The 16,092-nt window shown below is 42.0% G+C and overlaps 1 protein-coding gene across 3 annotated transcripts in view; it reads right to left on the reverse strand.

Moving 5' to 3' along the window:
* wdr70 (WD repeat domain 70) overlaps window positions 1–16,092 on the reverse strand; it is a 165,347-nt gene that overhangs the window by 18,099 nt on the left and 131,156 nt on the right. For all 3 annotated transcript variants that reach the window (NM_001079324.2, XM_012965934.3, XM_012965940.3), the window contains 3 exon segments: window positions 5,488–5,604; window positions 8,516–8,595; window positions 10,109–10,209. In NM_001079324.2, the coding sequence (NP_001072792.1) occupies window positions 5,488–5,604; window positions 8,516–8,595; window positions 10,109–10,209 (298 nt within the window).

A 16,092-nucleotide genomic window follows, 5' to 3' on the forward strand; every position in this document is an offset into this window, starting at 1 on the left:
AGCTGTGAGCATTAACAAAAAAAACTCCAGTATATCCGATAATGCCATCAATACAATCAACTACCTCAGTAAGGAAAGACTCGGACAAAGTGGTTCAGTTATTAACTCAGAGACAAAAGCTTTCTGGCAGTGAGGACTTGTAAGGAGAGTGTAGGGATATTGCTAGGGCACTGCGAGAAGTAGTAGAAGTGTATAGGAGCGCCTCTGTAGGTGCCATGTTTCTATTTCATCATCATTGGCTAGCAGGCAGGTAATATTGGCACCCAAAGCAATACTTCTCAGCCCAGTGCCATGGCAGGGTTCAACCTTCCCCTCCCCCCCCAGCTGCCACCATCATCACCTGCCTCAAACTCCCACTCCCCCCAACTGCTTGCTCTCTGCTTTGGTCAAAGGCAAGGAGTGACCCTACACCTTCTGCACCGGTGCAGTAGATGAAATAAAAGGTGCATTGAGTAGAATCATTCAGTTTTCCCACTTATGGCAAAACTGCCCCTACTACTCCTAATCTCTGTAATGACTAGAAACTCTACAAGAGTAAGATTGACCTAAAGTTGTGTGGTTGTCTGACAACTGGCCAACCTTTGCTAACAGTTTTGGGTCCCCAGTAAAATCTTCTGATTGGGATGCAGAAAAACTGCTGATCCATCTGGTCCCCAGGTGCCCCCCTTCCTGAGCGCAATTTGCCAATTTTTACTTCTGCGCCAAATCACATGCAATCCCACTGCCACAGTCTCCTCACTCTCTCCAGAACACCTGTTACAGTAGCAAGGAGTCAAGATGCCTAATAAGAGGCCTTCAACAAAAGTTAAGGTTGGACCCCACACATCCCTTCCTAGATATGAAGCCACAGGGCTTGACTTCTATTGGCCTCCTCAAAAAAAGGATAACATCAAATGAAGATTCATCCCCTTGCCTTGGGGACAAGTCATTGTCACAGAACGGCTGAGGTGTGCTTGAGTCTTTCAATCTCTTCGCTTGGAGTCAACTAATGGCCTTTGGATCTGTGAGTAGCAGGAACCATTGTGGCTATACACCTGGGTAGGAAAATCATTTTCTATGCGCCATCTTCATTTCCATATAATTTAGCAGAATTCATTTTCAGCAGAACGTTGTAGCACAGCAAGCCCCCGGCCGACAGAATTTACAGCCTTGAGTTTTAGTGCCTGAGGTGCAGGGAGATTAAGTGACTTGCCCAAGGTCACAAGGAGTTGACACAGGAATATGAAACACAAATACGCAGACGTCGATTTCCTTCTACGCTGACAGATATCCATAAACACATGGCTACTGGGAGACACAGGCGCAGACACCTCCCATGCTGATGCACACTAGCCGTCTCTAGCACACACGCACCATCCAAACCTGCACAGCAGATCAGAAGGGACACACTGGCACGGCCACATAACACTCTCATACACATACTCATACACTCACACACATACTCATACACTCATACACACACTCATACACACACACTCATACAGATACTCATACAGATTCTCACACAGATTCTCACACAGATACTCATACTGCCTCTTTACATAATGACAAACCTGGCTATGGTTACTTTGCTTGGTTCCATAATGCACCCTGGCCTGCAAAATGATGCACTTGGGCATGCTCGGCCCACATCCGCATGCAGTTTAGCGCATTTGTAACCTCGAGTTACATGTTTCATGTCATCTCTCAACTGCCTAGATTACAATACACTTACACTTACAATACACACAAAGCACAGCCTCAGGCACAGACACCTCATACCGATTAGCAGCCCCTCACACTGCATCAACCAATCAACCATATGTGTTAGGGCACGATTACATGGCACACTAACACACAGGCAATACCAACTCAATCTGACACACAGACACACACATTGGTATCTAGCAGTGATACCAGTCTATTTCCAGTCTAAATTATATTCTATGCATTGGTAAGGAAACTTCCATATGAATCTTCTATAGAAGTGTGGGGCCCTGCCTAAACTTTACATTTCCCCCCTCTAGGAAATTATTTTCAGTAATCTGCAACCCTTGTTATCCCAGTGAGTGATGGGAGGGGGAAGATGGGAAGGAAGGCAGCTGTCAATAGGCCTGTACTGTAAGGGCACAGCAAGATCCCAGCAGTTTGCTAAATATGCCCCTCTGGGCAGGAGAGTCACTTAACATTTCTTACCCCTCAGCCCTTCTCTTCGCCATGTGTGGGTTCTTACTGGGCCACCCCACCCCCCGGATGCTGTTCTGCACCTCCACTGCCTGGGGCCCTTTACTTAAGTGTTTCTATCCACCCCTCCCCTATTGAGCCCCTCACTGTCCCACTATACTCCCAGCCCCACAGCCTCCACACTCCACGCCCCACAGCCTCCACACTCCCAGCCCCACAGCCTCCACACTCCTAGCCCCACAGCCTCCACACTCCACGCCCCACAGCCTCCACACTCCACAGCCTCCACACTCCACAGCCTCCACACTCCACAGCCTCCACACTCCACGCCCCACAGCCTCCACACTCCACCACACTCCACGCCCCACAGCCTCCACACTCCCAGCCCCACAGCCTCCACACTCCCAGCCCCACAGCCTCCACACTCCCAGCCCCACAGCCTCCACACTCCTAGTCTCACAGCCTCCACACCCCTAGTCCCACAGCCTCCACACCCCTAGCCCCACAGCCTCCATACCCATAGTCCCACAGCTTCCATACCCCTAGCCCCACAGCCTCCATATCCTTAGCCCCACACCCTCCATACTCCTAGCCTCTATACTCTAGTCCAAAAGCAATTCCTTGGTTTGTGGTCTCCAATGTGATATTACTGCATCAAGCCCATTACAATTGTATTTGGTGCCTTAGGAAAGCTAAGCTCAGGACAGAGTGATTCCTTAATTGCTGCTATGGAAGCATGCATTTACACTGAAAGTGGAGATCATTTAGTATAAGCAAATTTTCTGTGTAAATAGTGTTAACATGTAAATATGGGGACAACAAAGAAAAGAACAAATGCATCTGTCATGCAAAGGCTGGAGTTTACATTATATTTGCAATGCTACCAGGCACCTATTTTGCAAGCACATCCTATCAGCCCAGGAGAAGTGTGTAAAAAGGTGCTTAACTTCAGCCGCTCAAGAAGAAATAAACCAGAGTGACTTGTAAAACAATGGAAAATATGTCTAAAAGCAAAGTAACATAAACAACAAAAAAATGATGTTGTAGACCTAAAGCCGTCTAAAGCCATGGGATTTAACCCTGACGCTGCTAAGGATAAGGCACATGGCTTCTGTGCTCTGTATAATCACCCTGAGGAAGGGAACATTTCTTTTATATATCTATGGATATTTGTTTCACACTATCAACCTTGGCCTAATTATATTTCATTTCTCAAAAACTGTAATTTAATTTAGTGTCTGCGCCACACATTTATTTCATGAACAATGTGACCAGGCAGAGCTTTCCAGCCTCTTACCAGATGGGAGACCAAGCTGCACAGTTTTATTAGCTCCCAAAATCAGTGTGTGCAACCTTTGAGTCAATTACTGTTGTTGTACCAAAAACCCAACAACAATCATTCCCACTATATTGCATCAGTCCAAAATTCAGCTCTAAGACTGCAAGTGTCATCCTGCTGATTGGAGGAGATTTCTCAACCAATCAGAAAACTATCAGAAACCCTCTTGCAGTAAGAACAACAGTGGCATATAATGAGATATAACCACAGACTTGTTGGTGGAATGAAAGGGCTCAGTGTAGCCCTAAAGGTGGCTGTAAATGGGTCAACTAAAGCTGCTGACTCAATCTTTCCAAAACGAGTCAGCAGCTTATTGGCCCATGTATGGGGCCCACCAATAGATAGATTTGCCCCCTGTCCAGTTTTGACCTGAACACCTTGGTTTTCATAAGGGAATCCTGAAAGGACTCTGCAGTGAATTATGCGGCAATTGGCAAGTCACCAATTGCATCATATTCCTGCCCCCCGACATCACAAGCTGCCCACTAAAAATCATGCCCCACCCTCTGACATCACCCCCCCCCCCTTCCCAGTCTTACCTACTTTAAAAATTCACAACCCTAAAGATGAACCTGTCCAACTAATATCTGGATGAAAATCAGGCAGATTTTATTTTTCCATCTGACAAGGGTACATCGGAGTGTTGACACAGTCCTTATCTGACAGCCTGTAGGCCCCTTTGTATGATCTGATTGCTTGCTCTCAGGCCAACGATCGCATCAGCCCAATTTGGCCCAGTGCAAGGGTAGCCAAACTGGGCCCAGAAACTCTCATTGGATCAAGTGGATCTGGCAGTGTATGGCCAACTTTCATACTCCAGGGATCTGGCAGTGTATGGCCATACTTTCATACTTCAGGCTCCAAGAAATGGACATAAACGGGAAATATAACCAATATAACAGAAGAGTGGGTGCTTGTTCCTAGGTTAAACTAGAACCTTGGTATGCCCAGCGGTATGACTGAAGTGAATAAATGTGCTAGAAGCAGATTGGGTGCAAGAAAGGCTTGACTAAACACAGTTTTGCAGATTTTACCAGAAAGGGATACTGCACTCTCTTATCGTGTGTGTGAAGGGAATAATGCACATTTAGCCTTGCAATAATAAGTAATAATAAGTATTCAAACCCACACAAGTCCTAAGGCAGTACACTTCAGGAAATGTGGGGGACAGAACTGACCACCTTCCTGGTTCCAGCTCCCTCTGACCTTGTCACTATAGCTCTCCCCTGTGCCTCAGGCATCATAACAAACAAAGGTTCAGTGTGCTTGCAGAGCAAACCTAAAACATAACCCCTTGTTGAGCAGATTTGTCAGTAACTACACAGGAAACAGCCCCCATTATAACACGCATCCACGAACATGTCCAAGCAGCTTGCTACATAGGATTCAAGACACTGTCGCTGTTCATCAGGTAGCACTGCTGACCACCACTTTGGAATCTATAACTGGATTTACTCTATCAGAAAATCCTTATCAGCCACACAGGAACAGGCAAATAGGAGTAAGAGATAGTGATGGACAAGCCACAAAGCTAAGTTAGATGCATAATACATGTATAATTGTAAAGCAATTACAGTAGCAAGAGGAGGACCCCAAGGTGCCTGTGGGTGGGACCTGGAATTTAGTTCTAGGCGGCAAAATGTTATTGTTCCCTTCAGACAAGTCATTTTCTCTTTATTTTCCAACATTCTGGTTTATAAATCATGAAAAAATGTCTGTGTGTGTGGGACAAAAGCACCCAGCATTGTGCTACAGCAGGCTAAAAACCTTTATGGTTAGGGATAAGTATACAGGATAGAAATAATCATTCATTCCACAGCTTTGGGTTGGAACTCAAGCTTAATGTCTATCAAGGGTGTAGGAGCAAAGCTCTACTGGTTGGAAACCAATAACTTCTTGCTTCACAGTGTAGTTCCACACACACACACACACAGTGGTTTATTGGTGTAAATTGCCCAATTTGCTATATCTGGCAGATCAATTACCTGGCCCTGCAACAGGTGGCTCTGGCTTATGGGATTTCACTGGGTCCAGTCGATCCTTCTCCAGCTGCTTCCTCGTACTTCTCTGGCGAGGCTCTCTGAACATTGGAAGAGCATGAGCTATCGGAGACAACCGAGAGACAGAATTATTTCAACTGGAAACCATCTCTTTATTTTGAATATTAAAAGTTAATCCTGTACTAGGAAAACCTATTCCCAGATCTGTCATTTGGAGTGTGAAGCACACTAAGCCAAGCATAACTTGCACCTATCTCCTGTTACAAAAGCAAATTCCTGCAGATTGGACCAGAAAAGTAGCATTTCTTCTCTCTTGGCTTCAAAACAAAGTTACAGAGATTCCCCAAAAATCAAAATCCTGATGGAGGAGCCAAATGCTGCTGTGTAACCCTGCTGGTAAACCTGTGAAAATAAGTGGAACATAACTGGTGTGACTTAGTTTTAACTCATGTTGGGCTGGCCGAATCCTCAAGAGAGGAAAAAAAGGAAGGCGAAAAAAAGCAACCCATTAAATTGCATGGACTGGGCTATTTTCTCTGGGTGTATTTGACAAGCCTTCTGCAGTGCCAATCAAAGCCTAATAAAATCCCACATACAGATATATTTTACCCATTTTATTCACTAAATTTTTACTCATTCAAAATATCTCTCTCTATTGCTCTATTTCTGGAAAAACCAGCACAGACAAATGGCACGCAATTATTGACCCAAAAAAAGAATAAAAATGGCCGAGCGTGCCAATGCTCTTAGGATTCCAGCATGCCGATCAGTGTGGATAGATCCATGTAAATGTATCTCAATCTTGGGGAAGGGGAGGCCGGTCTCTGCTATGCATGTGTTACTGATCCCTGTACCGTCTTCTGCTTCCCTTTCTAACTGCTTCAAATAATTTAGTACTCCCAATCCCCAAAATTAATTTTCAGATGGAAAAGCACAGGCATGCCCTTAATGTTAATGCCAAGGAACATTTTAAGAATTCTGTTATGAGCAGACCAATAAGACAAAGTGAAAAGAAGGCGGATTTTGCATTTTGTGGAGGAAATCTGAGCCATGGTGTTCCGGTGGCACTTCTTAGCAAAGGCTTTAGGCAGGGGAGCTTTAGTTTCTTCCAGAAAGTGAGGGAAAATATGATCAACAGGAGGTTCTTGATATTATTAAATTAAGATTTAATGGACTTTTCTGCTGCCAGCTACAACATTTCCACATCTGCTAGACTTACAGGCTGGTCTGAGCAAGGGGAGACCTTGCGGATTATGTTTCTTTAATATCCTTGTTGACTTTGTGCATTATCACCCACACATGGTTCTTTTTAATAAAGCAAATTGAAATGAAATAGCTTAAGAGCAAGGCACCTCCCAGAATTGGTAGACCTCCTGTTCTAATCAGCTGGCCCAGCTCCAAACTGTGCAGTTTTTTCCCCATTATAGGGTGATGGCATCTGGTAACACACCATCATAAATTAAGTTATTTGGAGGCACATCTGCCTTAATGTAGGTATGTTTCACGTAGTTTCCCTGAGTATAAATATTCATTGTGGCCCCAGATCTAATACTAAATACACAGGACTTTTTGGGTCTGTAAACATGCTCTAGAACAATAGATTCCAGCCTCTTTTCTGTCTAATGTCTGGAGGTGTAAACACCCTTAAGCTTATTCATGTTATTTTGCTACTCGTAAATGTTATTATGATGGCATTGGCTATAACTGATCTGATACCTTACATAGCCACAATGAAATACCTGCCGAGGATAGCCTCAGATCGTTCCCCACTCTGCCTTTTCCAGTTTGCTGATTCTTAATCTCTGACTGATCAGACTAAGTAGGTTAAGATGATAAAGTCCTGTATAGAATCAGGCACCTGTGAAACACCTGCAATTCAGTAGGCATACACAGGCCAATAAAAGCTGCCAACTTGGAAATCCAGTTTTGGTGCGTTGCAGATCTGCTGGATCTACCTAGGCCCCCATTTTCGGCAGATTGTTTGTCAGGGGGCCAAATGGTCACCCTATTTTTACCTAGTATGTTGGCTGTCAAATCAGGGTAAATATCAGCACATTTTTCATCCATGCCAAACAATAAGATCTTATAGTGTAAGCCAACATAACATATAGTGTTAGGCAATATAAATGCCTAAAGTTTTATGTGATCTGCCCCTTAATTGCAGGCAAAATTGTTTGGTTCAGCATGGGTGTGCTATACCCCTTTCTTGCCTCCTTATAGACTAGTTGATCCTGTTCACTCTAATTTATAAATCATATTAACCCCCTCAAGTTGGCGGCTATGGGCAGATCATACATTTGAGAGGCGAAGGGCAGACAGGGGTGCTATGGTACTGCCTCTTGGGGCAGGGAGCAATGTTCCCTCTAAGCCATGTACTTGTGCCCACGAACACAATGTTTTTAGGCCAGGACACACAGCAATTTCTGGTACAAGAATTTAGTGTGAAAACACATAATTTTATACTTATTCTACTCCACCCCAACTCTTTGCAGACACTCACAGCTGTGAGGAAACATCATTTCTGGATACATAGCTTTAAAATGAAATGCAAGGCCAACAGGAAACTGGAGGGAATGCTGGCTGGCAAATAATTGCCTGTACAACAAATGCTCTGAAGATTCTAGTAAGAACCCTGTTGTATTAAACTAACAAATGCATTGAAATAAATTGGAAATAGGTCAAACCTCCTACACTGACTATGGGCAACATTTAAAAAGCATTACATTTAGAATCCCAATCACATATACACACATAAAGAGGTCAATTATGGTTCATATACATTACATCCAAGGTTTTTTTTTATTGGTCTTCCTCACTCTATATATTCTTGCATGCTTTTTCTAGTCTTTAGATACAGTTAATAAAAATGATACTTGTTTCACTGGAATATTAAATGCTATTAACAACCCAAGAAAGTTTTGAACTTATTAAAAAAAGAAATTAAACAATCGGAAGCAAGCCATGACTTTATTTCTCAGGGACGTTGGGACAGACTTGTTGGGTATTTACTTACGGGTAATAATGTAATCCTGCGTCAGGGTTTCTGCTTGCCGTGCCTTCCGTTGTGTTTTAACCACACATAACTTGGCTCCCCTGGGTAAGTAAAGACAAAGAGGGCACAACAGTTAATATTTATTGTGCAACAAGGGAAACGTGCACTTTGTAAACTCTCTGAAATCTAAGAGGCTAGGGGTTAAATATGATATGCATATATCTCTGGCTGCTTTTCTTCTCTCAGATACCCTCCCTTAGAGCAAAGCTAGCGGTACATAACTGTATTTAGCAGCATCCAAAATACATTTGTGTGCAAGTTTAGAAGCACTGCAGAAAGCCAGTATGGAATATTGTACCAGATCTGTCCATGTATTCTGACAGTGTGTATAAAGCTTTACAATATGGGTAATAAGGCTAAAGTCACTGTGACACTTTGACCACTGTAATGCTATCAGGTAGGACTGACAGGTTCAAATTACCATTTTCCACATGAGGATGTTTCCCATTGATATAAATATAAGACCGGGTTTGTCTGTGAATGACAAAGAAAACCCTCCTAAGAATTCACTGCCTACAAAGCATGTGAATGCCATAGGGAGTGCATTTCCTAGCCATTTAAATGGCAGAAACTGGGCAAAGGGGTTCTGAATTCCTAAATTATCCCTTAACAAAGTAAACTTTTTTTTTAAGTCTCAAAATTTACTCTAAACAACCCCCATAATAACATATCTTTCTTCCTGCATGCAGATTTGTTTGTTTCTCTATTACAAGCAGCTGAACTGCAGCTCTTTTATTGTCTTCCTTGTCTAGCGTGAAGCTCCGCCCCTTTACTTTCTGAGAAAGCCTCTCACTTACTATGATGAACTCAAAGAGGTGCCAACTGCGCATGCCTGGTTGATTTTATTTGGAGCAGAGGCAGTGAGCATGCCCAGTAGGCACCTCTTTCAGGTCCTCATGGTGGGACAGAGAAGGAATGCTCAGAAAGAAAAAGGGGGCGAAGCTTCAAGCAATACAAGGAAGGCAGTAAAAAGAGCTTCAGTTCAGAAAAACAAAATAAATCTGCACGCTGGGAGAAAGGCATGCTATTTTGGGGGCTGTTTCGAGCAATTTTAGAGGATTGTAAAATAAAAGGCTTACTTATCCTTTAAAGTAATAAAGATAATAATTCCTAAGAACAGCCTTTGTATTGATGCTAATATTCATCCAAAATGCTAAGCATTCCAGCTACTTCTACTTTATGCCTGAAGCTCTAACAGTGCATCGTACACTAAGGACAATGACAACATGGCACTGTGGTGTAAAGTTTGGACTCTATAGTATTTCTCAGGAAAAAAACAGAGAGAAAACTAGAAACAAGAAGGAACATTATATAAAGAATAGCACAGACTTTCTTTTAATTCCAACATTTTTGGTAAGTCAACCAGACATTTTCTTGCTTCAACAGAAAAACCCAAACAGCCCCAGGAGATCCCTTCAACATCTGAAATTTCTCATCTAAAGAGTCATAATATTAGTATTTGCAGGAGGTTTATTTAATAAAGGCATGATGTATATAAAAACACCACCCAACCTATAGTGCTAATGTGCACACACAAACACGATTAAAACATACCTCTGGCTTCTGTTGGGATCATAATATACTTTAGCCAGTCCATTGCCAGTGCCCACCATGATCTGGTTCAGCTTTGGGTGCCAAAGGCAGCGAACAACACTCTGCAATGAAATCACTACATTATTACATACAATAAGACATTGCATATATTATGCACAATTCCATTTTTACCCACTCTATATCTTGCATGTTTACGCAGAAGAGGTTTTGTGAATAAGAGTAACAGTCAGTGAATAAGAGAAGTCCTGAGACTTTTGGGGTTTCAACCCCCCTTTGACGTCCAATATCTGATTAAGTTAGCTCACAACAATATTTAGAAATGGAAACCATATCGGTCATTCTACCGTAGTTTCCAGGATATCCAGGGGATGATTTATCAATGTTCACGTTTACATTTTTCCTGAGAGTCAAAGGGGCCGATTCACTAAAGGTCAATAACGCACGTAGTACTAACGCATGATTCACAAACACATATAAAGCGTTAAACGCGTTAAATATTGTATTAGTCTATGCGAAAATTAACCCCTACTTGGGGCAGGCGGTAATTATAGAAAATTACAGTTCCTGAGCTTTTGGCAACACAATATGGACTTTGCAGTGGGATTTATTCAAGTCTGTGATGCAGCCACCAGTTTGCAGGGAAATGGGCATTTTCAGTACAGTAGTGTTCCGAAAGTAACTGCGTAACTGCTACGTGCGTAATAGCGAGCGCTAATATGGCGCCCAGAAAAACTCAAATGTAACACTTCGGCATCAAAATCTTGCGAGTAGAAGTCAATGGGAGTTGTCCTAGCCAAAGTTTGTAGACCCATTGAAAATAGAAATTGAAATTTGATGCTTAATTCGATGTTTAATTTGATTGCGTTTTATATACAAATTTTTTAATGAATAAGCAAACATTTAGGTTTAGTAAAATGTTGAGTTTATTTAAATTGAAAAAAAAAATACACAAATTTGATAAATAATCCTCCAGTGCTCCAAATATGAGGATTTACTCTCAAATTTTACTTTACCTGGCATTCTTGTTGGGCCCCCTCTTCCAAAGCTTTGAACATGTAAAAATGCTTTTTCGGTTTATTATAGCCCACATTAATTTAGGATTACTGGTTGCATCTTTCATCTAAGCTGGTCTGGCTGTCAAATACAATCTTCTCCAATTTGGCCACCCAAAAATGAAAATTTCAAATGAATAAACTGAGAAATATTTGGAGGAAATTGGTACCTTGAAGCTTTTATCAATGTTTCCTGCCTGGTCTGAAATAAAAATGTAACATCTCTTTGCAGAACGTAGTCGACCCAAGCTGTAGATCTAAGCTTCACTTGTTTGTGTTGGTTACTACTGTTATATATTGTACTATTAATATTAGCCTGTGTGTTTAGCTTACATTAATATAGAGAGGCACTTGGTGCTGTCAAAGAAATGTTCCTCAAAGCCACAGTACTTGAGGGAAATTCAAACAAATCACCAAGCAACGGTGGACACAGACCATGCGAGACTCTGGACTGTCAGCACATTGCTCATCGCTAGAGAAACACAATACAGACACTTTGCCAATGGTGAACATTTGTGGTCTAAAACATAAACTAAGAACATAGACAAGAAAACGGTTAATTGCCCTTCTACCTTAGCAAAGCTTACCTGAATTATTTCTGATTTGTCCACTTGAACAAATCTTACAAACTGTTCCTCCCCAATAAACTTTGTGAGCTATGTAAGTGAGCTTAATTGAAATTTCAGCTTGAGAAGAATGTGCTTACTAATGTTATTCTCCCAAGTGAAATAAAGCTGATATCTCCAGTAAGAAAGTGGTGTTAGCCATCTGCAGGAAGCCTTAGTTAATTATTGTGATAGCTGCAATTTCACTTGATATTGTTTGCCACTTTATATGTTTGTAAAAACATATCAATTAAAGCAGCGTTATTCAGAAGTGGACACAAGGGATATGTCAAAAAGGATTTATGCTTACTATATGGCATCGGTATGGCATACCTTTGATAAAGATCACTGTGAGCAAGCGAAATGCATCAGGCAGCTTTTAAATCTGTATGGCATAGTGGTTTTTCCCCTCTCTGCCCATGATTTATTGGTAATATCTTTATAATTCATCCTGATTTTATAAGCATGAAGTGCAACCGGTATTCAGAATAGCAGGTCAGTTTAGCAGGTGAAATTGGGTACTTATTGTTGATAGATAGGGATAAACTTCAGTTAACTGATGCTGAGTGCCTACAATCCTTTGGGATTGGGATTAATGGGACTGCACTAGGCAAATCTATATTGCATAAGGCCTTTGGAGTCCTAGAAGATAATAAACTTGGCTGTAGCAAGCAATGCCAGGCAGCAGCTGCAAGGGCAAACAAGGCTTTGAGCTGTATTAAAAGGGGTATAGATTCATTGGAGGAGGGAGTTATTCTTCCACTTTACAGAGTGCTGGTAAGGCCCCATCTAGAATATGCTGTTCAGTTTTGGTCTCCAGTGCTCAAACGGGACATTATTGAATCAGAGAGGGTCCAGAGAAGGGCAACTAAGCTGGTAAAGGGTATGGAAAGTCTCAGTTATGAAGAAAGACTGGCCAAGTTGGGTCTGTTTATGCTGGAGAAGAAGCACTTAAGAAGGAAAACGATAGCTATGTATAAATATATAAGGGGATCGTATATTAATCTCACTAATGCTTTATTTACCAGAAGGCCCTTCCAGTAGGTTATCCATTCTGATTAGAAGAAAGGAGGTTCCATCTTAACATTCAGAAAAGGTTTGTTACAGTGAGAGCTATTGTGGAATTCCCTCCCTGAATCAGTCGTACTGGCTAATACATTAGATAGCTTCAAGAAGGAGTTGGATTGGCTTTAAGAAAGTGAGGGAATACAGGGTTATGGGAGATAGCTCTTAGTACAAAGCTGATCAAGAGACTGGTCCAATTGCCATCATGGGGTCAGGAAGGAATTTTTCCCCCTTAGAGACAAATTGGAGAGGCTCCAGATAAGCTTTTTGCCTTCCTCTGGATTGACTAGCAGTTAGGCAGGTTTCCTATAGACATAAAAGGCTGAACTTGTGAGTATTCTGTGTGTCCTTTTTCAACCTAATTTACTTTGTTACTAATGATTGCATATCAATACATATAAGAAAACTATAGCGCTAAAGGACTACAGCTGACTCGTACAGCCTGCCTTGCATTGGAACTGCTATGGAGCCTTCAGGCCCTTACATATGATTATGCATCCCTCTGCAGAAAGCAAGCAAATATAATAAAATTTCATAACAATGGAAAGAAATGGAATTTTAATGTGACCTAGATGTTAATATTGTATTACGGGAGCTGAAAACAGCTTAAAAAAGGCCTGGAACTTCTAAAAACTCTTCATAAATCTGAAACCCAAAACGATGTAAGGCTCCTGTTACATCTGACAGTCACAGTTCAAAATCAGAGACATCACAAAGTCCAAAAAAAATATGACGGAGTGAACTGTGACTAAAAAGTTATTTTGGGTGGAAGACAAAAAAAAAAACCCTTTCTTCTTTCAAAATGTGCCAAATTCGATTTCTCCCTGAGTGGCCGCGCTGTTCTCTGACATTTTGCTTGAATTGCGTGCTTCTGATGTGCCGCACTCCACCAGCCATGGCCAGGAGACGGGAGAGCTGTCAGTTCAGAGGAGATTTCGCTGAAGACTTTCTGACAGCAGCAAAGTAAGGCTGTGACGGGGTGATCAGAGAAAGCTTGTTCGGACTGTTTATCTTGTAACTCATGAGCGTATCAGGCTCACCATGTGCCAGTGACTTTGTCAAACCATTAAACCTCAAGTGCCATCAGATAGTAATGTACAACACAGCCAGAATATTCTCTTTATTCTATTGTTTGTAACTTTAGCCTTTAATATTCATTTGCCAAGCTTCTTGTATAGTGTTGCACTGCAGCTTCTTATTTCCATGATTTTTGGGGGCACATTGTACACTGATTTTGTACCGGATCAGTAGCCATAGCCATGGGCGTCCGCAGAAAATTTTCCAAGGGGGGGCAAGTAAGCTAGCATCATCCTGCAACAGATAAATATATATATATATTTTTTTTTTTTGCAGGATGATACTAGGGGAGGCTAAATATGGCCCATACACAGACTGACCTACAGCTAATGTGACACTTAGTGGATTCGCTGCTGACGTAAAAAGTTAACCTCCCAACTACCTCTTGCCGTTCCCACTGACTCCCAGGGATACTGTACAAAAGTGCGGGTGGGGGTGCTTTTTTTTTTTACCCTAAAATGTTTAGTATGTAAAAGTATTCATACGCGCACTTCTGTTAGGGGATCTGCAAACATTTGTGTTTGGGATCAGTTAGCTTAAAGGGGTAGTTCGCATTCGAATTCACTTTTATTTTTAATGGTTTTTCAGTTATTTAGCTTTTTGTTCAGCAGCTCTCCATTTGGTATTTCAGCAGCTATCTGGTTGCTAGGGTCTTATTTACCCTAGCAACCAGGTAGTGATTTAAACAAGAGATGGGAATATGAATAGTTAAGGGGCCTACTTGGAAAAATAAGTAATACAAAATTATAATAATAATACAATATTTTTTGGCCCCCATTTGAAATCTGTATAGAGGCAGAAGAGAAAGGCAAATTATTCAAAAAAATTAATTAGGAAGACCAATTGCAAAGTTGCTAGGAATAGGCCATTTTATAACATACTAAAGGTTAACTTAAAAGTGAACCACCCCTTTAGATGTGTTTATGTTAGTTTTATAGCAAGAAAGGCAGTGGGTACTGACTCCCCATTATATACAGTGAGACGCAGTCCGTATTTACAAACCCAGCACATTATATGCCATGAGGAGCAGTGGGTACTGATGGCAGATATTCAGGCCCTGGCACTATAACACTGGCACTGATACACAACATTGGCCCCACTGTAACTTACTATAAATGAACAAAACAATGACAAAAAAAAAAAAAAAAAATAGTAAGTGCAAAAAACAACAACACATTTATAAACTCACAATGAGCTTTTTCAGAGGGAAAGAGTTAACTTACCCTCCATGTGTTAGGGTAGGGGATAGATTATAAATTGAACAATTTAATGTCAGCTAGTGATTCTTTAGAACTGTATAGTACCTGTGTATAGTACCTGTGGGATGAAAACTGCAGCAAAAGTTGAGAGTTGGTTCTTAGGTAAAGTTACAGCTGCAGATTCATCTTTTCAGTCTTTATTTCTGTTTCCAGTTTGCAAAATCTCCCGATCCCTGTGTGCATCTGTGCTCTGATTGGTCAATTTTACTGTCTGTCAAGGAAGCTGTGCTCTGATTGGTGAATCCACAAGAAGAAAGATCCAATCGGAGCACAGCAAAAACGGGCTTGAGGGGAAAGTGCAGAAACGGAGTAAGGTTTTTGTTTTTTTGCTACTTTTCCAGGGGGGGGCAAGTGCCCCCTCTTGCCCCCTTCTGTGGACGCCCATGGCCATAGCACATCATCATCAAGGACACTCCAGGGCCATGCTTGACAGGTTGTCCATCCAAGCCCAACATCAAAGCTAGCAAAGTAGTTGCTTAAAGGGGAAGGAAAGGCTAAGTCACTTGGGGGTGCTAAAATGTTAGGCACCCCCAAGTGACTTTAATCGCTTACCTCGTACCCCGGGCTGGTGCCCCTGTTAGGAGAAAACAGCACCAGCCCGGGGTACCTGAAGCGATGCGCTTCCTTCTTCCGCCTGCGTTTCGCTCCTTTAAACAGCACAAAGCAACATAGTTGGACTGGGGTACCCGGGGCCTACCACTTGGCCACTGCCATACCATGCTCCACTCCCAGCCATTGCCATTCCTGCTGCGCTACTTACTTTGCTGTTCCACTGTGGAATGCATGCCATTTTTTTTAACAGTGAAGAAAGTAGCATTGGCTGGGGTAGCTAGCTTGTGGGCAGGTGGCAGTAGGGTTGCCACCTGTCCTATTTTGACCCAGATAGCCGGGTTTTGGAAGGGGTGTCCGGGTCAAAACCTCCTACC

The sequence above is a fragment of the Xenopus tropicalis genome, chromosome 1, assembly GCF_000004195.4.
Source record: "Xenopus tropicalis strain Nigerian chromosome 1, UCB_Xtro_10.0, whole genome shotgun sequence".
Lineage (NCBI taxonomy): Eukaryota > Metazoa > Chordata > Amphibia > Anura > Pipidae > Xenopus > Xenopus tropicalis.